General features: G+C 42.8%; 1 protein-coding gene across 2 annotated transcripts in view; it reads left to right on the top strand.

Annotated features, from left to right (window-relative positions):
- The first annotated feature begins 428 nt into the window (after window positions 1-428).
- Window positions 429-22882, top strand: part of HIF1A (hypoxia inducible factor 1 subunit alpha) — a 63172-nt gene continuing 40718 nt past the window's right edge. For both annotated transcript variants that reach the window (XM_077464375.1, XM_077464374.1), the window contains exon 1: window positions 429-765. In XM_077464375.1, coding sequence (XP_077320501.1) covers window positions 734-765 — 32 coding nt within the window. In that variant the 5' untranslated portion in view covers window positions 429-733. The remainder of the gene's footprint in view (window positions 766-22882) is intronic.

The raw sequence follows: 22882 nt of genomic DNA, 5'->3' as shown, positions 1-22882 counted from the left end.
TCTATCTGTCCTGGATCCTTCACATGTCATGCACCCCTCTATCTGTCCTGGATCCTTCACGGGTCATGCACCCCTCTATCTGTCCTGGATCCTTCACATGTCATGTACCCCTCTATCTGTCCTCGATCCTTCACATGTCATTCACCCCTCTATCTGTCCTGGATTCTACACAGGTCATGCACCGATCTATCTGTCCTGGAAGGGTTAATCTCCTATCTCTGCCACTCACGTCGAGCATCTACAGGGTTAAGCATGTCGTATCAACCCCTCCTTCCCCTCCCCCGGGGCACACCCCCCTTCCGAGATCAGCTGACTCTAAGACAGGGCGTGGTTAAAGAACAGGGGCTCGGCTTACATGTTCACCTATTGGCTACGGACATTCACGTCAGCACCTGGCTCCGCCGGCCACGCCCACTCCGTGACGGAGCCGAAGGCCTGGCGTTTTGTTTGCGTAGAAGGAGAGAGAGAAAAAAACCCTTGTGATAGCGGCGGCGGCCGAGAAGAGCGGCGTACCGGCTACGTATTGCGTCACCGATCACCGCGGCCTAACTTTCACCTCATAGCACTTAGTAACCTACTCCCGGGCCGAGGAAGAGGGATAGCGCCGGCTTTGTCGGGCTTTTATTGCCGGAGTGGGATTATAACCTCCAGCAGGAGCAGGCCTCAGTGTCTGAGCGACCAGCACCGGCACCGCGCTTGACGGAACTTCGGAGACCTCCTTGCCCCGGCTGGCATGGAGGGAACAGCGGTCACCGACAAGAAAAGGTGAGCGGATCCCCCCCCCCTCCCCCGTGTGTGACCTGCCGGCCAATCACACCCCCTCCTCCCGGACAACGCTATAGGGGGCGCCACTGAGCAACTCGGGGGATTACCGATAATATGACACCAGGACAGACTGGCCCGGTCACTGATCACCTATACAGACCGGCCCGGTCACTGATCACCTATACAGACAGGCTTTATGACATTGGATACGATCATTGTCACTGATTGCAGACCAGGGAAGACCCAATACATTGATTTATTACAGGGATTCCCCTTCCCCTCCTTATTGTCATACAGAGGGATCAATAATATTGATTGCAGGCCAGGGAAGGCCCCATACAGTGATCTGTTATTGATTTAATTATTACAGAGGTTTTCCTTCTTATCGTCATTGAGGGGGATCGGTGATCAATAATAGTGATTGCCGGCCTGGTAGGTAATGACTATGACTGACACTTGGGGGGGATTCTTTTACACCCCAATTTTCCCCTTCTTTCTAGAGATGATGATCAGGGGGATAAGTGATCAATATTGTGGGACCGGTTGGGGTGTAAATAATGCACCCCCCAATGTTGGCATCACATTGTTCCTTGGTTGGCCTGCAATCCATATTATCGATCTATTTCAATGTCATTCCTGAAAATATGAACCAGGAAATACAAATGTAACTTTCCCTCAATATCAGCCTGCCTTACTAATCAATATTCTAGATCACTGATCTCTCCCAATATCATCACTGACCATATGATGAGACATAGATAGAGATATATATATATATATATATATATTACAAATTATGACATTGAGGGGGATCAGTGATCAATTATTCTACTTTCAGGACTGATAGGGGTGTAAAGTATTTACACCCCTATCAGTCCTGAAAGTAGAATTATTGATCACTGATCCCCCTCAATGTCATAACAATGTTTTTTATATAATTAGAGAGTGTGTGTGTGTGTGTATATATATATATATATATATCTCATCATATGGTCAGTGCAATCAATACTATTGATCACTTTCAATATCAACCCTGAAAATATGAAGCAGCAAATAGGAGTGTAAATAATTCCCCCCCATTATCAGCCTGTTTTACAAACCTCATTATTGATCACCAATCCCACATGAAGCAGAACATATAAGTTTTGCTTCTTGTTGCTAGGGATGACATTGAGAGGGATTAGGGATCAATAATAATCTCAAGACCGATAGAAGTGTAAAAAATGCCCCCCTAATATCGGAATTGAATTATTCCTTGCCTGCAATCCATACTATCGATCTATTTCAAGGTCATCCCTGAAAATATGAACCAGGAAATAGGAGTGTAAATTTCCCCCAATATCCGCTGTCCTTGCTAATCAATATTATTGATCACTGATTGCTCCCAATATCATCCCTGACCATATGAATCAGATTAATATGTGCTGCTTTGTATGGTCAGGGATGGTCTTGGAAGGGATCATCAATCATATTGAGTTGACTGATAAGGTTGTACCCCCCATGCCCCCCAATATTGCCTTGATATGCTCCTCACCTGACCTGCAATCCGTATTATCCATCACTCTCAATGTCATCCCTGAAATGAAAAAACTGCAGATAGGAGTGTAAATCTCCCCCCAATATCAGTCTGCCTTACAAATCAATATTATTGATCACTGATCTCTCCCAATATCCTCCTTGGATCATATGAAGCAGATTTTGCTTTGCATGGTCAGGGATCAATAATACTGTTTGCAGGTCAGATAAGATCCAGGACTGGCACACTGGAGGGATTCATTTACACTCTGACGTTCTTTGTGTTGTTGCGGATCAATCGATCAGTAATATTGATTCCTGAAAAGGTAAAGAAAGCACTGGTTATATACACAGAGTTCTGCTTCATGTTTTCAGTGATCGATCGATGATCAGTAATTATTGCAGGCCTAGTAGTCCCCAGTCCAGGGTTTGCACTGGTCATTTACACCCCTGTGTTCTGCTTTGTATTGCCAGAGATAATATTGAGAAAGATCAGTGATCAATAATGCTACTTGCAGGACTGATAGGGGTGTAAATTATGCCCCCCCCAAAATCAGTCTTGAGTTGTTCCCCACTTGAGCTGGGGGTCAGTAATATTGATCGCACTCAATGTCATCCCTGAAAATATGAAGTAGCAAACGGGAGTGTAAATTTCCCCCAATATCAGCATGCCTTACAAATCAATATTATTGATCCCATTATAAAACAGAACATGCAAGCTCTGCTTTATATGGTCAGGGATGATAGAGGGATCAATAATATTGATTGCAGGTCAAATAAGGCCCAGTCCAGGATTGATACTGCGGGGGGGATTCATTTACACCCCAATTTTATGATTTTGTTATCAGGGTTGATATTGAGAGGGATCAGTGATCAATGATATCAATTGCAGGCCTGATAGGCGTGTAAATAATTTACTCTTCCTACTTCATATTGAGGGTGACATTGAGCGGGATCAATGATTGCAGGTAAGGAGCCATTCTGCACTGATATTGTTACATGGGATGTAGTGGGATCATTAATATCCATTTGTAGGACACACAAGAACCAGTTCAGATAAAGTATTTACTCTCCCCAATCCTATTGTATTAAGTTTGATCAGTGATTGATAATATTGATTTGTGGCAATAAGGGTCAACCCAGGGCTGGTATTGGGAGCATTATCAACACAGCTGATTACTGATGGATCACATTGCATTGGATCCGTGATCACTAAAATTGATTGTACAGTGTATGGTCAGCTCTAACTGTTTTGCAATCCTCTTTAGATCTCCCATCACCTACATAATGTAAGAGTCTGTGTGATTGGATTGTATGGGGTTGTCCTTCATATATATTATAGTTTTATTACAGTTAAGTAAGCGTGTACATTCTGGTTGTAGTGTGTATGGCTGATCTAAGGAGCAATTCAGCACTGATATTGGAGTCATTTTTTACATGGAGTGGTATTGGTGATCAATTATGTTGGTTTTGTAGGGCAAACAAGAACCAGTTGCATATCTGATTCATATTATTGGGGGGGGGGGGCAGTAATAATGAGAATTTCTGCACTTTGAGTTGGATCAGTGATCACTAATGATTTGTAGACCAGTTGAGGGCAAATACTGGGGGTGGGTAATATTTATGCTTCTACTTCCTGATTTATATTGCTAGTGATGACATTAAGTGGGATCAATAATATTTCAGGGCAGTTAAGGACCAATTCAGAGTTGTCATAACATTGTGGCATTGGTCATTAATATTGATTGTAGTTCAGGCAAAGACACATTCTGGACTGATATTGTAAAAATGATTTGCTGCCCTTTTTACCGCTTCATAGTACTAAGTGGGCTCAGTCATCAATAACAATAGATGTAGGGCAGCAAAGGGCCAGTTCAGGGCTATTGGAGGAGATTTCCTATTTCATGGCCTTGAACAGGATCTGTGATCAATAGTATTGATTGTAGGGCAGGACAATGGCCTACAGAGCTTGTACTTGGGTAAGATCTACACCCATTTCCAGTTTACTAGTATTGAGTAGGACCAGCCATCAATATTATTGATTTTGGGACTGATATTGGGGGGGGATGACACCCCATTTGTTTGTCAGTGTGGAGAGTGGGATTGCTGAGCAATGATTGGAGGGCAGGCAGGACAAAAGTAATGCTTCTATAGTGGGGGGTGGTAATTTGATCTTAAATGTATTCATTTTCAGGGCAGAAAAGGGCAAGTTCAAGGCTGGTAATTGGGACAAAGTTATATCCATGTACTTTTTTTTTTTTTTTCTTGGCTGGAATATACTATTTAGTGCTCAAATTTTTTTTATAATTCTTGTTCAGTGTATATATTCTAGGAGGCGGGATATTGTTGTATACATTCCCTCTTTATTTAGGGGTGATGGAGTAGTTGGTGATGTTGATTATATTTGTAGATAACTTTTTAGCCTTCACCTGCTTTTGTTAGTGATCGGCCTTCTAATGATTTTTGTTTGGCTCGGTGTTGCAGTGTTCTGTATCCCCTCTAAGCTGACTTTAAACATTAGTGACTTGAGTGTAAAAGTTTCCTTTTGTGTTTTTCTGGTTCATGGTTAAGTGCAAGTGAACTGAATTGATTGTATTCCAGTATTTTGTTGTGGTCAGTACAAGCTTCTAATAGCAGTCTGTCTCTAAGTGCCCCGGGGGGGGGGGGGGGGGGTATAAACTTACACTATTGTAGCTGAGCTGGTTCAGGGTTTTGTATCTTGTGACTGCTCCACGTCGCCATTTTGTGGGGGTTGCTGGACGAACAAGCTTTACAACTCTGATTTGTCCTCAGTGTTACCCATTCATTAGAAGAAAAATGTAGTTCCCTTGTTTTTCTTGGATCTTGCAGTCTTCATTCTGATCGGGGCAGATAATAAATGCAGAATCTGTTCAGTTGTCAAGGCTTGTGCTTTATATGAGAAATTCAGCGCTAAAGTCTCTGTGTCAGGGAACACTGAGTCAGCTATTGGTTTGTTCTAAATCAATTCTGGTAAATATTGTCTATTTGCACTTTTTTTGTTTGTATAATAATTGCAGTATTTATCTGACGGCTGCACCTTTCTAAACCCATAATAATAATATTGGCTTGTGCTATTTCTTGTAAATATGTGAAATGTGTTATCTGTGCAATGTTAAGCTATTGGAAGCAGGCTGGTTTGCAGTATACATGTGTGGTAATGCCGGCTTCCCTTTTTGTACATTGTTGCTTCTTAGGAAGAGAACATTGACCTTGTTTGCATTGAAGCAAAGATTTTGCAATCGGCTTATTTCTTTAATCACTGAATGCTTGCATTATTGTCTTTGAAAAAAAATATATTTTATGTATGCACAATGTTTAGTTCTTCTAGGATAAAGTTTTGCATATGTTTTTGTTTATACCTGTTTACCTAACTGAAGCCTTTTACACACATACTGCAGTTTACATGCTGAGCACTGCACACTAGATGCCCATGAAATGTCATTCATTAATGCTCTCCTGCCCATGTATTTGCAAACAAGTTGTATTTTCCAATCACCTAGTTATCACACGCACACGACGTTATTAGGTACGGTATGTCTCTTGAATTGCTTGGTAATACCTATTGCTAATCCGCCAATTGCATGCATTGTTGATGTCGGCGCAGAATAGACAGACTGGTTGGAGATGATAGACAACAGTAACTCGAATAACCACTTGTTACAACCAAGCTATACAGAATACCATCTCTGAAAGCACAACACATTGAACCTTGAAGTAGATGGGCTACAGCAGCAGAAGACCACACCGGGTGCCACTCCTGTCAGCTAAGAACATGAAACTGAGGCTACAATTCACACAAGCTCACCAAAATTGGACAATAGAAGATCGGAAAAACTTTGGTCTGAATCTTGATTTCAGCTGCAACATTCAGATGGTGGGAATTTTGTGTAAACAACATTGAAGCATGGATCCATCCTGCCTCGTATGAATGGTTCAGGCTGGTGGTGGTGGGGGGGAATTTTTTTTTGGACACTTTGGGCCCTTTGGTACCAATTGAGCATTTAAACACCACAACCTACCTGAGTATTGTTGCTGACCATGTCCATCCCTTTATGACTACAGTGTCCCCATCTTCTGATGGCTCCTTCCAGCAGGATAATGCACCATGTCACAAAGCTCGAATCATCTCACCACTGGTTTCTTGTACACGACAATGAGGTCACTGTACTCCAATGGTCTCCACAGTCATCAGATCTCTTCCGATAGAGCAACTTTTGGGATGTGGTGGAATGGGAGATGCACATCGTGGATGTGCAGTCGACAAATCTGCAGCAACTGTGCGATGCTATCATGTCAATATGGACCAAAATCTCAGTATGTTTCTAACACCTTGTTGAATCTATTCCATGAAGAATGAAGGCAGTTCTGAAGGCAAAAGGGGTCCAACCGGGTACTACTAGCAAGGTGTACCTAATAATAAAGTGTGTGTGTGTGTGTATATATATATATATATATATATATATATATATATATATATATATATATATATATATATATATATATATATATAATAATTTTTTTTTTTTTTTTTTTTCCCTCGCCTTCCAAGGGATCTCATTGCACCACATTTTCTTTGCATAAGCATTTTGTTCTGTAAATCACAGCAAAGTGAATGAAGACACATCTGGTGTAAGCAAGCTGAGAAATTAAGGGGAAAAAATATATACCCTTTAGTCGCAGTTTTTTTCATCATTGCAAATGTTTTTTTTTTTTTTATTTATTATTATTAAAGTATTACAAGCTAATTGCTCTGAAACAATTCTTTCTGTTTTAGTCTCACAATATCCTGTATGGTGTATATCGGGTTTTGCATGGCACATGGAGGTGATTATGATGCTATTTTAGACACTTGCGTCTCTGTTGGAAGGGTAATAAGTGCAGGGAGGAGGAGCTGCACAGTGTGGTGATGTTTCTTTGTAATTCTCTGAGCAGGCAGGTACAGAGGAAGCTGCAGTATAGTGAGTAATGGTGTCGTCATGAGTGTGGTTGATATGTGATGGTAGTCAATGAACTAAACGTATTTAAAGCTCTCCTCTGCGCCAATTGAGGCCACTGTAAAGAATAAAAAGGCATCTCAGACTGGGGGGTGACATAGGTTGTTTACTATAGGACAGGCATTGGTAGAATGGACCCCAACCCCCCCCCCCCCCCCCCCATATTATTTTTTTTTTAATCAGTGCCTTCTCATCGGTGCACATCAGTGAAGGAGAAAAATTACTTAATTGCAAAAAATTTTAAACGAAACCTAAGAATTATTTCTTTATTTTTATTATTTATTTATTTTTTATCTAAATTTTCCATGTGTGGGGGTTTTTTATTTGTTTAGCAAAAAAAAAACCCAGTGGTGATTCCCACTAAAAGACGTCTTTCTGTCTCAAAAAAATGATAAAAATTGAATTTGGGTACAGTGTTGTATGACCGCGCTATTGTCATTCAAAATGTGACAGCGCTGAAAATTGGCCTTGGCAGGAAACGGGTGAATGTGCCCAGTAAGCAAGTGGTTAAGAATAGTTGGGTCAATTTATCGATTTATTAGTGCTCATGCACACGGACGTTTTAAAAATCTGGCTGCAAAGCTAGCTCTGACGCCTGGAAAAATCGGTGTTAAAAACGCGATTTTTTTTTACTGCGTTTTGCATTGGCGTTTTTTGCGCGTTTTTAGCGTTAAGTAGCGTTTTTTTTAAAGAAACACATCACTTGGCTATAGCACTCAGAAAACAAAGAAAATAAGTTACGCGTTTATGCGCGTTTTCCCGCGATTCGCGTTTTTACAGCTCTAGCTCCGCACCACGGAACGCACTGGTCCTGGGTTTTTTTTTTACAGCTTAAAAATGCCTATATTTGCAGCTCAAACGCCTAGGTGGGCATGAAGCCATAGACTAACATGGACAGGCGTTTTTAAGCTGCAGAAAACGCTCAAAAAAGCGGCTGTAAAAACGTCCGTGTGCATGAGGCCTAAAGGGGAAAAAAAAAGTTACCAGCAACAGGCGTAGTTTTTCTTTGTATGAACCTCTTAGTTTTTAAAGAAATAATGTCATAATAAGGAATTAGAGTATTATGCGATCTTTGGAATTTGAGTTCTTGACACAGTTTAGAGAGAGAAAAAATTCATGGACTGTACACAGCTGTATTGTTGCAAGTGCGTTAATACGGCTTCTGTCCCTTACACCCTTGAAATAGAAATTCCAGAGTTTTCAATTTGTAATAGGATCAGGTCATAAGCCAGCAGGTAAAGAGACTAAGTAGCTGTAACTTGGCAGGGAACGCATCACAGGAAAACTCCAAGAATTATAGATTGATCTAGCAATAGATCACATTAGGGAATTCCTTTTTTTTTTTTTTTTTTTTTTTTTTTCCCAAATTCAAGCGCTATCTTTTCTGACCTTGCAAGGTCATGCTTCTCATAGTGCGACGATCAGGGCCTTCGCCCGCCTCTAGGTTGTGATTAGAACAAGTTCAGCCACAGAGCTGCTTCACATGAATCTGTAAGAATGAAAATATGGGAGGTATCATTCTCCAACAAGCATGGAGAAATTTGTGTTCTCCACTTCGTTCTACTCTTTTTTATGAGGCCTTTTGTTACCATGTAGGTGAATGTCATTGTAGTTTCTGCAGGCTGTCTTGTTATAACTTTTTTTTTTCTAATCGCATCTTGCTCTGTACTTTGTAGCTTGCCTCTTACCCTAGATTTCTGACTGCAGCTTTGTGAACTAATGAACAACAGATGATGGGTTATAAAAGGGGAGCTCTGAACTGTCAGGCAGCCAGTGATCGGCATGCTATGTGACCGGGCGCCTCTTGTCGGGAAGCTCAGTAGCTGTGAGATATCGGGAAGCTTGTATTGTTTTGGAATTTCACTTGGCATGCCCTGTGTGGACTATTTTATTTTTTTTTTTTGAATTGGTTCTTTTGAGAAGCATTGCTACAATAGTTTATGTTCATCACGGTGCCTGACCTTTATACTAATTGAGATGGTGGCTTTTCAGTTTGATCTCATTTTGAAGATTAAAGGATAACAGTCCTTGAAGACACAGGTGCATCTAAGTAGCAAGAAACCTTTTTCAAACACAAGCATCCTTTTTCCCTTATGCATTGCAGTAATGAGGACCCAGAAATTCCTCGGTAACATGTATGTCAAGCCTAACCAACCACCTCCTTCCTTTTTCCAAAAATAAATAAAAGTTTTAAATTCGCAAAATGAAATGTGAGGGAAAATTGGCAACATGGCAGGGATAAAAACTGATGGGTTCTTCCCTGCTGCCCGAATACAATGATTGGTGGTGCAGGATATAGCTGGCAGCGCTGATCGAGTGGGGAAAATCAGACAGAAGTCAATCAGTATTTTAACTTTTGTGTGCAGCCACAGTGCCCATACAAGGATGAATGTCTGGCCAGCCATTGCGAAACCTGCTGATCTTTTTGTTCCATGTTAGGCTTGTCATATACAAATCGATTTTTGGATGATTCTTGCTAAATCCACTCCACTTGGCCTGACTTTTGTCAAGTCAGGCAGAAAATATTGTTGAATGGCACCTACATCAAGTCATATACAGTCCCGGTTTGGGCTGCAAAAATGCGTCAGTCTGCAACTGCAGATTCTGCCATCAATGCTGTTTAGCCTGGACAGGGCAGTAGAGTGATTTCCTCATTGGCCCCACAGAAATTCTAATACGAAAGATAAAAGGTTTTGGCTGGACATACAAAGGGTTTGTTCAAACTCGTTGTATTGTAATTAATTTTACAGCACAGACAAAATTCATGGGTCCTGCAACTTGATTTTTGGGTTTAACTTGTGGTTTGCCATTCACGTTGATACAAATGCCGGGGGGGGGGTCGTTTTAACGCACACTTCTGGCTGATACGGAAGCTGGCAGTGCGTAAACAGAGCAAGTCGATTGTCAACATTCTAATGAAAGCAGTCCGGCAGCTATACAGCTGATTTATTGCTTTCTGTGCCCCCTGGAAACTGTGACAACCCCCGCCATGCTTCCTTGGCTTTGGTGTCCCACCTGTAAGATGCTGCTGGGTGGAGGGAAGGAAGACCAGGGAACGTCCGCTCAACAATCTCTCCTAGCTGCAAAGAACCCAGAAGCAACATGTATAATATCACTTCCGATTTCTTATGTCACTTTCCCTGGAGGCTGCCGAGAGGGAAGAAGCCAACAAAGCGTAATTTGCATTACATTCGCTTCAATGGAGGACAGGTGAGACAATAGGGGTCTAAGGCCCCTGTCACACCGACTGATCGGGTCCACTTGTCAGTTTTTCAAGCGGGTCTGATGACTCTCTATGGAGCAGACATGTCTGACATCTTCCGATCCATCTGTTTTTAGCGGACCGGAAGGGATCTGTTTCCCATCTGTCCGGATTGGATCACAGCCAGGTGGAAACTGTTTCTATCCGACTGCCCCATAGAGAAGAGTGGGCTGTGTCTGTGTCCACTCTGCTATAACTGTCATCCTTCTGCTTCATGGGGATGAGTGGATAGATCCCTTTGCTGAGCAGGCAAAATCGGCCCCGTCTGCAAGGGGCCTAAAAAAAGCCACTGATATCTAATTAAAGAGTACCTGTCACAAAGTGTTTATATTGCATAGGGGACTTGTCTTCTGTATAAAGTTTTACTAACAATCCTGCCTCTTCACCTTGTTCTTTGTGTTCATTCAGAAAATGCAAAGCCTTCTCTGAATGGCACCTGTGCCAAGCGGCTGATCTCCTGTGTTCAAAAAAAAAGGTCCAAGCTGTACTAAGTATGTAAAAATATAACCATACCTGGAATTCATCGTCCTCAAACAATCCATTCAATTTCTATTAATTTGGCAGGCCTTAGCATTATATGGCTGGGGATAGGTGAAAAAGGGGATTGTACAATCTGATTGTATAGTATGTTGTCTGATTTAGAGAAATAAAGTATAATCACCTTTACATTCTGCTTTGCCCTTCACTGGTGAATGTATTGCTTGTTTCCTAGGCAACACATTATTGTTCATGAAGCCTTCATATGAAAACAGTCTGGGTGTCGCCAGCTAGGGAACTATCCTATATTTATAACTGAGAGCCTCGATGTAATAAGGGCCATGTGTGCCATTGGTGAGGAATTGAAGATTTCCGCTTTTGTTTCCAAGATGGCAGTGTTGCCTTCAGGCGCAGCTTTATGTTATGCCGAGATGCTTGTTGACTATATTTCAAATAGTCTTGTAATTGGCAGGATATTAAGTAATAAAAAAACTTCAGTGTTGAACTTTCTACGGACACTCCCAGCAATTTGCATAAGGCAGTATCTACTGCTGCTGGGAGACGTGATGCGGCAACCCGCAGTGGATTCGCAGAGTTCCCGCATTGCAGCACTATGAACAGGCCCTTGGTGACAGGCTAGATCAGGGGGAGGCAACCTCTACCCTCCAGCTGAGGTGAAACTACAAGTCCCATGAGACATTGCAAGACCCTGACAATTGGAGGCAGAGGCATGATGGGATTTGTTTCACCACAGCTGGAGGACCAAGGTTGCCTACCCCTGGGCTAGACAAAATGGTAACAGTATGTAAATGTATACTTCAGGTGTGACATCTCTGCACTACATGCATTGTTTCCCAGCTTTTGTGTCTTTAAAAAGTCTCCACGTATAGACTTCCTGTTTGAACTAACAATATTCTGCCTCTAATATAAACTCAAGCAGTGTTGTTAACTCTGCCCACTTCTGTTTACTGGACTGCAAAGCCCCTCCCTCTCTTCCCCACTCCATATCATAAGGGGAAGGTCTTCTGTGGCCCTCAAGGCAAACAGTACAAGCATACTGCAGTGTATACGCCCGGGCCCATTCCCACTCGCCTAGCGGTGTATACGCCCGGGCCCATTCCCACTCGCCTAGCGGTGTATACGCCCGGGCCCATTCCCACTCGCCTAGCGGTGTATACGCCCGGGCCCATTCCCACTCGCCTAGCGGTGTATACGCCCGGGCCCATTCCCACTCGCCTAGCGGTGTATACGCCCGGGCCCATTCCCACTCGCCTAGCGGTGTATACGCCCGGGCCCATTCCCACTCGCCTAGCGGTGTATACGCCCGGGCCCATTCCCACTCGCCTAGCGGTGTATACGCCCGGGCCCATTCCCACTCGCCTAGCGTTGTATACGCCCGGGCCCATTCCCACTCGCCTAGCGTTGTATACGCCCGGGCCCATTCCCACTCGCCTAGCGTTGTATACGCCCGGGCCCATTCCCACTCGCCTAGCGGTGTATACGCCCGGGCCCATTCCCACTCGCCGAGCGGTGTATACGCCCGGGCCCATTCCCACTCGCCTAGCGGTGTATACGCCCGGGCCCATTCCCACTCGCCTAGCGGTGTATACGCCCGGGCCCATTCCCACTCGCCTAGCGGTGTATACGCCCGGGCCCATTCCCACTCGCCTAGCGGTGTATACGCCCGGGCCCATTCCCACTCGCCTAGCGGTGTATACGCCCGGGCCCATTCCCACTCGCCTAGCGGTGTATACGCCCGGGCCCATTCCCACTCGCCTAGCGGTGTATACGCCCGGGCCCATTCCCACTCGCCTAGCGGTGTATACGCCCGGGCCCATTCCCACTCGCCTAGCGGTGTATAAACTGGGTGCTCTGGAATTACTGGAGAATCTGCCCACCATTCCAGAATCTCAGCAAAATGGTTTACGTTTGTGATGCCATTACTTCTAATGGCACCCCAAATTGATTTGCTTCACTTCCTGTCTCTTAGCCAAAACAGAAAGTAAGAAAAATCTCGCCCTCTATTCTGATGTCAATACAAAATTTTGGAATTTCCCTTTTTACTTTCACTTTTGATAACAGTAAACAGGACATACAGTGAGTCATGGTGCTGCAGATAAACAGGTATATCCTTTTTATATAGGAGGCTTTGTTTCATTTGTGTATCACTTGAGCCTAGTCACTTCACAGGGTATATGTAAGAGTTTACAGTTTACGTTAATGTTGCTCTGGGTATTAAACCCACGCTGCGTGCAAGAACGATGTGATAAATGCACACTGAGGGTTATTCTTGCACCTGCTACAATGTAATTCACCCTTAACATGCCAACAGACACATCTGTCCATGAATTACCTTAATGTTGCACCTTTCTGGCTGTCAATTTTATCACAGAGCGGCATTTTTAAGTTTATTATTATGCTGATATTGTTGTTCAGTAGGAACATATGGGCTCGCCTGCCTTCCTTTTTTTTTTTTTTTTTTTTCCTTTCTTTGATTATACATAGGTAGACAGTGTGGCCACTATGAATAATTAAAGTGGAGGGCCACCCTGAAAAAAAAATACATTAAAAATTGGAAAGAAATCATAAAAAAAGAAAATACATTTTTTTAATTTATTTTTTTAACTTACCAGAAATGCCTGTTGCTAGGCACATCATCCTAATCTGCCTCTTCCTCCTCCTCCGGAGATCTTCTTTCTTCTCCCCTCTGTGCAGTGTCTTCTGGGTAATGGGTCGCGCTGTGTTCTGGGAACTGTGTGTCCCAGAACACAGTGCGCCCCATTCACAAAGCGCTGCGCGATTTGCGCATGCACAGTAGGAAATGGGCAGTGAAGCCACAAGGCTCCACTGCCTGTTTCCCTTAGCCAAAATGGCGGCGCCGGGACCCAAGAGCCGAGGGACGGGTCAGCATCGGGCGGCCGACATCGCGGGCTCCCTGGACAGGTAAGTGCTTATTAAAAGTCAGCAGCTACAGTGTTTGCAGCTGCTGACTTTTACTTTTACTTTCTTTCTTCTTTTTTTTTTTTTTTTTTTTTTTTTTTTTTTTTTTTTTTTTAAACCGGCCCTCCTCTTTAAGAATTGATTTACCGATCAACTTCTGTTCAACATCCCTGTCAGTATTTTCTTGCTCGACCAGTCTATAGTCTGCAGTGTTAATCTGTATATTCTGATTGCAGGAGGGTCTCGCCGCTGTCAGAATTTAATGACACAGTGGGAAGGATTCCTGCATCCACATTGTATGTGGATGGGGCAGTTGGGTCAGAAAAAAACCTGAGCCATGTACGGCCAGCCGAAGGAATATTTGTCTGGAAAGGATTTATTATAAAGCACAGTAAAATAAGGTATTCTGTGCAGAAATTGCCACTGCATAGTGACTTCAGCCTGGATTCATACAGGAGCAGCGGGGGAACCGCATGCGATTCCGACAGGAATTGAACCGCATTCCTCTTCAAATTGCATGCGATTCTTTGCACTAATTTTGTATGGGCTCAAATTGCACCACAAAGTTGTTGGTTTAGGTATCTGATCAACTGCACGAGTACAAGTAATCCTCGGGATCTGTGAAACCCTCGGATGGTGACAGTACAGTTATAATACAATAGGAATCGGAGAGACCTGCTTGTTATCCTGGTCCATTCGTTACATCAGGGGTTGACAAATTTGCTTGGAATCTAGGAGCCAGCTAAAAAAGTTAGTAGCCGGGTCCGTGACGGCGATCTGGACCTGTCCCTGGCCTGACATGGAGACGAGTGAGGGGAAGATAGCCCCCAGCCCCCCCACCTGTCTCCAAGTCATTGCCCATAGCTCTTAGAGGGACATTTTTAAATTGCATTTTAGTGTAAATATGAGATGTGAGGTCTCTCTGACCCCAGATCTCATATATAAAAGAGGACCTGTCATGCTTTTTTCTATTACAAGGGATTTTTACATTCCTTGTAATAGGAATAAAAGTGACACACATTTTTTTTTTTTTTAAAAGAACAGTGAAAAAAATAAAAATAAAAGTTAAAATAAGAAAAAAAAATTGTTTTAAATGCGCCCTGTCTTGCCAAGCTTGCGTGCAGAAGCGAACGCATATATGAAAGCGGTGTTCAAACCACACATGTGAGGTATCGCTGCGATCGGTAGAGTAAGAGCAATAATTCTAGCCCCAGATCTCCTCTGTAACTCAAAACGTGCAACCTGAAGAATTTTTTAAACGTCGCCTATGGAGATTTTAAAGGGTAAAAGTTTGTCGCCATTCCATGAGCGGGCGCAATTTTGAAGCGTGACATGTTGGGTATCGATTTACTCGGCGTAACATTATCTTTCACAATATAAAAAAAAAAAAAATTGGGCTAACTTTACTGTTGTCTTTTTTTTTTTTATTAAATAAAAAAATTTTCCCCAAAAGTGCGCTTGTAAGTCCGCTGTGCAAATATGGTGTGACAGACAGTATTGCAACGACCACCATTTTACTCTCTAGGGTGTTAGAATAAATATATATATATATTTTTTTTTTTTTGTTTTGTTTAGGGGTTCTAAGTAAAGGGATGGAGAAAGACTGGCCCATTAGCATTGTTGGTTGTAATTCCAACGGCCACCACGAGGGCGCCAGATTCCAGAAGGAACCATAGGATCACAGAAGGCCTCAAAGCCGGGGGCTCAAGTACCGGCCGCCTGCGGCGCGGCCCGACGCGATCGCGCGCGGGGGGGGGGGGGGGTCCACGGAGACGGGATACCCCCAGCTATGCTGCCCCAGGCGCAAGGTCGCTGATTCTAGTCGCCAATGCGACCTGGCGACCGGGTTTTGTCGAGCACTGCGTTACATGTATATAATATAAAGTTAAACCTAGACACTTTCAATTTGTATGTGATCAGGCAGGCCCTTGCACTACATAGTTGAAGGTAAATCTAAAGAAAATTGTATGGTGAATGGTTGTATGGCTAGTTTACAATCTAAAATCTTGCGATGTTTGTCACGGGTGTCATGTGATCTGTCAGTTCTGAATGCTGCAATTTTTTTTTGTGTTTTGCCCAGAGGGATGAGGTTCAAGGTCACTAAGGTGTTTGTAGTAATATATTTGGCATGCGTCCCCAGTGTGTCGTTGTGACTCATCAGGTTGCTCAGAAGGTTTTTTTTCCTCCATTAAAGTGAACCTTTTTATTTTTTTTCTTTTTTTCTTTTTTCTTTTTTCTTTTTTTTTTTTTTTTCTTTTATTGTGTAGTATGTGATATCAATACATTTCAAGACTAGCTCTGTTTACACGAAAAAGTACTTTATTTACATTTTACACAAGATCACCTTTTAAGCTTCCATAAGCGTATTGATTCACTGACGTTATTATGGATATTTGTAGCTTTTTATTTTTTTTTAATGTTTTAGAAGTTTAATTACAAGCAGGGGTCTCCAAACCTCCTAAACAAAGGGCCAGTTTTACTGCCCTTCAAACTGTTATGGGGGGAGGGGGCGGCAGACTGTGGTCAGTGGGAATAGAAAATGTCCTGGTGTCGGTGGGAGTAAGCCGTGCCCCATCTCGTTGGCGTCGGTGGGAGTAAGCCGTGCCCCATCGTTGGCGTCGGTGGGAGGAGCTAACAAAAGAGAAATCTCACTGTCTTGTAGTGTGTTACACCTTTTGTACTTGACGCGTAACGTATTACAAGACAGCGAGATTCATTTCTCCTTCTTTTTTTTTTTTTTTTTTAAGTCTGTGAACCTTTACCGTGTCCCGAGGAAGCCTTTATGGTGAAACACGTAGACGCACAAGGGCTCATTGTGCAAATTGTATCTTTCTATATGATTTTGAACACTGTTACTATGCTATGCAGTTATTTATTTTTTTTTTTTTCAATAAATATTTTTTGCTATTTTCTCATTGTTTTCATGCCTCAAAAGTCTGACATGTGGGTACCTATTTGGTATCTTTCCCCTGTGTTCCCAATTATATGAATGGATGTGGCATTGTGAGTTTTTTCCTTTCTCATTCTACATGGCGAACATGCCTCAAATACAAGATCTTTCCCCTAAAGAGACAGTGTTGAAAAAGCCTTTGTTTTCTCAGAGCCGGAGTCGCCAAATTTGCCAAGCTTGAAAGATTTTATCCAGCCCTCTGATGTAAGAAGGAACTCTTATTGCTATGAAAAATGGTAGATTCCATCCCATCACCCCCTAGGTGGTTTTGGGCACTTGCTATCCCACAATGCATTTCAGCGCCTTGTTGACCTTGACCATATTGCCTTGTAAAACGTGGGAACTTCATACCAAGGCTTCAGGGAGAAAAGTTGATAATGGTACTTGCATACTTTGCATGTCTGATTTGTAGGCTGTTGTTTTTTTGGAGGTATGTACCAACACTTTGTGGATGTGGTGCTGCGTGTTGGGTTTTATACATTACTGTATACCGCATAGTAAACGTGTGGCAACTGCCTTTCAAGAAAACCTTGTTAGAAGGCGATGGGATGTGCTATTAGATATGTACCGTATATATCATAAATGTGCAAGTCTATGGAAACTTGAAGGTGTGCAGCTTGCTTGTAGCAGTGGGAATGCTGCTAGTTGGCTGCTATCGTTACTGATTTTATTTCTGAAAATGTCGGGCTATTGTGATGTGAGCTGGACGCAGTCCCCTTGGCGGGTATACATACAGAAAATGGCACGGATTCCTCCCTAGTTGTGGAGGGATGTGTTACATTATCTGTTCTGTCTTGGTTCCCCAGTGACCTTGGGTGTGACCTATCATCATTCCCATACATACCTCCTGCTGTATTCATAGAGGTCACTGGTTCAGGAGGCCCTGATATGTTTAGCATTTAGTTCAGACCAAAATATATTTCTCAGTCCATTGTGCTGAAAAGGCAGCCTCTTGTGATGTGGGATAAGTTCATGGTACACCTGTATTTAGGCAGAACTGAGTCTGTCATGCTGCTTCCAATGTACTGAATGATTGCCGAGGTCTTCAAGATTTGTCACTTTGCCCATTCGGACCACATATCATGTTGAGGAGGCTCCAAGTCAGGGCTCTGCCAAGTGAACAGCAGGTAAATGGGCAATGTGACAGTGATTTTCCTTTTTTAGGACCTTTTTGTTGCAAGGAGAAATTTTGGCATGTTTGGTCAAAATTTTAAAGAGACCCTGTCATCAGCCTAAAACGTTGCAGGTAAAAGTACAGAAAAAGCAAGTGTTTCTTTCCATAAACATTGCGTTATTGAGCAAAACTAGGAAGGGATAGATAACGGGGATTATGGCGGTGCCCAAAAAAAATAACTTGCACGATGGTAGAAATTTTTTATTAAAACTTTATTTTAATTTTTTTTATTATTATTAGAAAACACAGTATAAAATTCATACGCAGGTGTGTAAACAAACAAAGTAAATAAATACATACAGAGAAGTTGGCTGGACTCCAGGGGTGTCTTTATCTGTCTGCGTTGGCTGCTAGGTGCCTTCACTCTTGTTGGTGTGTTACAGCGGCTCTATTCTATTATTCTTTAGTGGTTCCTGTTTCAGCTGGGTGATCATTTCTCCCTTTCACAGGAACTGGCTGCATATATCTTTCCTTTTATTATTATACACGTTTTATATAGCGCCAACAGTTTGCTCAGTGCTTTACAACCTTAATGTTAATTAACATCCCAGTGCAATCTATTTTATACCTATATCGGCTGTTTCTGATACAAGATTTCTTTTGGCACCCCTGCTTCATTATTTTTGATCTTAATTTCTATAGTGTCTCCAATAGCCCTCTGCAGCCCCAGATTGCCCCAATTACTGCCTGATAGTCTCTGAGTGGCTTTGGTTCCATGCCTGCATTTGGGGGAACCTTTGGAGTCTACATAAATATACAGGTTTTCAATATAGCTTTCCCCTGAAGAAGCCAATGTTTTGGAAAAACATATAGGGGCTATACGCCTGTTATACTCGGTGGCCCTTTAACGTCTTTGGCTATCTCTGTGTTTGTTTACACACCTGTGTTGGAATTTTACACTGATTTTTGTAATAATAAACTTTTTTTTTTTTCAATCAAATTTTATACTATCAGTATCGTGTATTCCAGTGATTCTCAACCAGGGTTCCTCCAAAGGTTGCTAGGGATTCCTTCAGCATTGGGCAATTTCTGCCTCTCAGATAAGTTCCCGCTGACACCATTGATCTTTTTAGCTATCTGTAAGGAGGTAATTCTTCCCAATGACCACAAGTGAGGACCATTCTTCCCACTGACCATCACACTTGTATATTGTGAGTTGTAAATTTTAAATTTTTACCAGGGGTTCCTCGAGACCAGAGAATTATTTCAAGGGTTCCCCTGTGTTGAAAAGGTTGAGAAGGCTGTTGTATACTTATTATTATTATTATTATTATTATTATTATATAATATCATTTTTTTTTTTTTGGGCACTGTCATAATCCCTGTTCTCTATCCCTTCCTAGTTTTGCTCCATTCAAATTGGGGAGGAGGTGCCATATGTTTTGAGGATCTCTAGCCATAGCACATTTTTCTTGTCGATTTTATTGACTTGCCATGTTTCACCGAACTTATTAGCAAAGTTGACTTCTTCAGGAAAAGTAAATTCCCTTGCAGAGCCCCCTTCCTCCTTGCATGTGATAGTCCTCTCCTCGTCTAATCTCTGTTTTACCTATCCAGCTACATTTCTTCGCTCCTCACTTCATAACATTTTATGTAGCAGCTGGGGGAAGAGCGACACGAGATGCTTTCGAGTATTACTTGAGTAACGGCTGAAGCTTCTGACATCCAAGATGGTGGCCAGCAGCAATCTAGGTTTTGGAGATTTACAGTTTTTGAAAAGAATGATCTGGCGACAGGGTCTGTTTAAGGGAGACTTGTGCTAAGGAAGCATGGGTACTGCCATTGCTGACCACCAATTCTGCTAATGCCGGTTCCTGTATTTTCATATTCATTGACCTGAAAGTATGTAGAGTTCTAATTTTCTTCTGAATTCTTGGTTGATGACTGCAGCTAAATGATCCTTGTTACATTTCTTGTAGCTTTCATTCGCTTTCTGAATGTGTATCAATGTGTAATCAAAACACACTGTGTGATCTAAGCCAAAAATGGTTACAGTGAGATCTTTCTACTAAAGAGAAAACAAGTTCCTTGGAACTGATAACATCGCTAAAGGCACTTCTGGGGCTCCTATTTGAATCACTGACATACAAAGTGCACATATTGTTGTGGTGATTTTTGCCTCTGAGCTGGGATGGTCCATATGGTTTTGATCAGGTTTTCTTCCGAAGAAGTTTATCGTCTATGAAATGTAGTTTTGTCCTCGCAGATTAGCAGCTCAGGCCTGCTTGTGTTTTGTTATCAGTACATTGGACAGCTGACGTCAATCACTGGGGCTGCCTGGTGTTGACAGTTTCTCTTATCCTTGTCCCACCAATATGATAGCCGGGACTGGTAATGTGTGACTTGGTAAAACTGTTCTCTGCTCTAAAAACTTGTAGAATTGTGAAGGAAAACTTATATAATATTTTTGTATTATATATTTTTTTTATGCAACAGAAAATTAATAAGGAAAATGTTACATCCCCTTTTAAAAAAAACAAGTCTGATCTTCTTTCTTCTTTCTTCTTCCTCCTCTTCTTTCTTTCTTCTTTCTTCTTTCTTCTTCCGTGTGTCTACATATGCAGAGTGGATACAGACCTGCCATCCACCCTTTACGCTCTTTGTGGCCCCTGACCGTTTTACCAAGTCGCTAAAGTGTCCCTCGTTCTTCAAAAGGCTGGGCACCCCTGGTCTATGTGGATAGCTTTATCCCGGATGCCTGAATACTTGTATGTGCCTGTTTTATCATCAACCATGTGTCTTGTTAAATGTTGTACCTTCATTAAACATTACCATAAACTTAGAGGCTCCTCTCTTCTGTTTTGTACTCCGTTCTGACAAGACACATATTGTATATCAAGTCCAAGTGTATTTAAAAACTTTGCTTGTGTTGCAAAACGCTCTCAAACCAAGTTTTTACTTTACTTGCTTTCAACCTGGAAATCTTCACGGTTTCTCTGCACTACACAGGTGTTGCTTCCCGGCAATGTTCTATGTCTATTGCACATGCACACCCCTTGTTCTGTTCAGTCTTGTGCCTGGGGCCCATACTCCTTTGAATTTCTAGGGCTACCATTAATGTAGACAGGAGTCCTCGGAGCTGAGTGGGAAATTGTTGGCTGAACAGCGACTGTACTCAGTCTAATGCAATCACTTAAAGCGGGGTTCCACCCTAAAGTGGAACTTCCGCTGATCGGAACCCTCCCCCCCCCTCCTCTGGTGTCACAATTGGCACCTTTCAGGGGGGAGGGGGGTGGAGATACCTGTCAAAGACAGGTATTTACACCCACTTCCGGGCATAGACTCCCGTGGGAGTCTATGCCTCTTCCTGTCCTGCCGCGCTGTCTGCTGGGACACACACGGGTCCCAGTGACAGCGCGGACAATTCCTATTGCGCTACGCAACTCGCGCATGCGCAGTAGGGAACCGGGAAGTGAAGCCGATTCGCTTCACTTCCTGATTCCCTCACCTAGAATGGTGGCGGCAGCCGAGAGCCGAGCGATCGATCGGCCTCGGGTGCCGGCATCGCTGGAACCCGGGACAGGTGAGTGTCCATTTATTAAAAGTCAGCAGCTGTAGAATTTATAGCTGCTGGCTTTTAATATTTTTTTTTTCCCCAGTACAGTCCCGCTTTAAGGTTTTCTGGCAACAATGGGTGCTGGCTGCCAATACAAAACATGGTAGAGGGGATTATTCCTCCATCTATGCTGTTTAGCATGGATTGAGGACTCTTTGCTTTCTCTTGTTCAGCCATTGGGCTGAATGAGGGAAATCTATACAGGGTATGCCTAGCCTTTGCGCTTCCTTCCCCACCCTGTGCCAGGACATTGTGTTTGACAGCAGTGGGCTTTTAGCTGCAGCCTCTGGTGATCCAAAAAAAATTCTCTCCATAACTTTGCCAGCAGTCTATCAAATATCTTACCTTTGTCATGCGATAAAGGCCAAAACACGGATCAAAATTCAGTCGGTCCAACTCTATTCTTCCCATATCCCATACATGAGATTATTATTATATAACTTTTTTGTTTTTTAACATTCAACCAGCGGGTTGAACCAACGAAAGGGCTTTGTTTTTCCATTCACATACTAGAGGTGGGCACAGGAATCTTCCCTACCCGCCACCAGAATGCACGGAGTGAAAATTTTCACTTGGCAGGATGGTTGTCCAGACGTCAATTGGTAAACTGGATGAATTCTGATCCATGTATAGCTGGCTTTATTATTTAAAGTGGAGGGCCACCCTGAAAACAAAAAAAATATTAAAAATTACAAAAAAATATAAAAAAAAAAAAATGAAATAAATTTTTTTTACTTACCAGAAATGCCTGTTGCTAGGCACTTTCTCCTAATCTTCCTCTTCCTCCTCCGCGGAGATCTTCTGTCTTCGTCGCTGCGTCTTCTGGGTAATGGGTCGCGCTGTGTTCTGGGAACTGTGTGTTCCAGAACACAGCGCGTCCCATTCAGAAAGCGCTGCGGGACTCGCGCATGCGCAGTAGGAAAGGGGCAGTGAAGCCGTAAGACTCCACTGCCTCTTTCCCTTACAAGGAATGGCGGCGCCGGGACCCGAGAGCCGAGGGACAGGTCAGCCTCCGGCGGCCGACATCGCGGGCGCCCTGGACAGGTGAGTGTGTTGATTAAGTCAGCAGCTGCAGTGTTTGCAGCTGCTGACTTTTTTTTTTTTTTTTTTTTGTATAACCAGCCCTCCTCTTTAAGTATGGGGCTTTCCCTGTGGGGGTGAGGGAAAGCTTTAAGGGACTCCCTTCACTTAAAGTGGTGTTCTTTTAAGCCTGAAATGGCAACTGGAA

Source organism: Lithobates pipiens, unplaced genomic scaffold (assembly GCF_037356315.1).
Source record: "Lithobates pipiens isolate NorthernLeopardFrog02 unplaced genomic scaffold, aLitPip1_a1.2 Scaffold_30, whole genome shotgun sequence".
Taxonomy (NCBI): Eukaryota; Metazoa; Chordata; class Amphibia; order Anura; family Ranidae; genus Lithobates; species Lithobates pipiens.
This window is presented reverse-complemented; position numbering and strand designations above follow the sequence as displayed.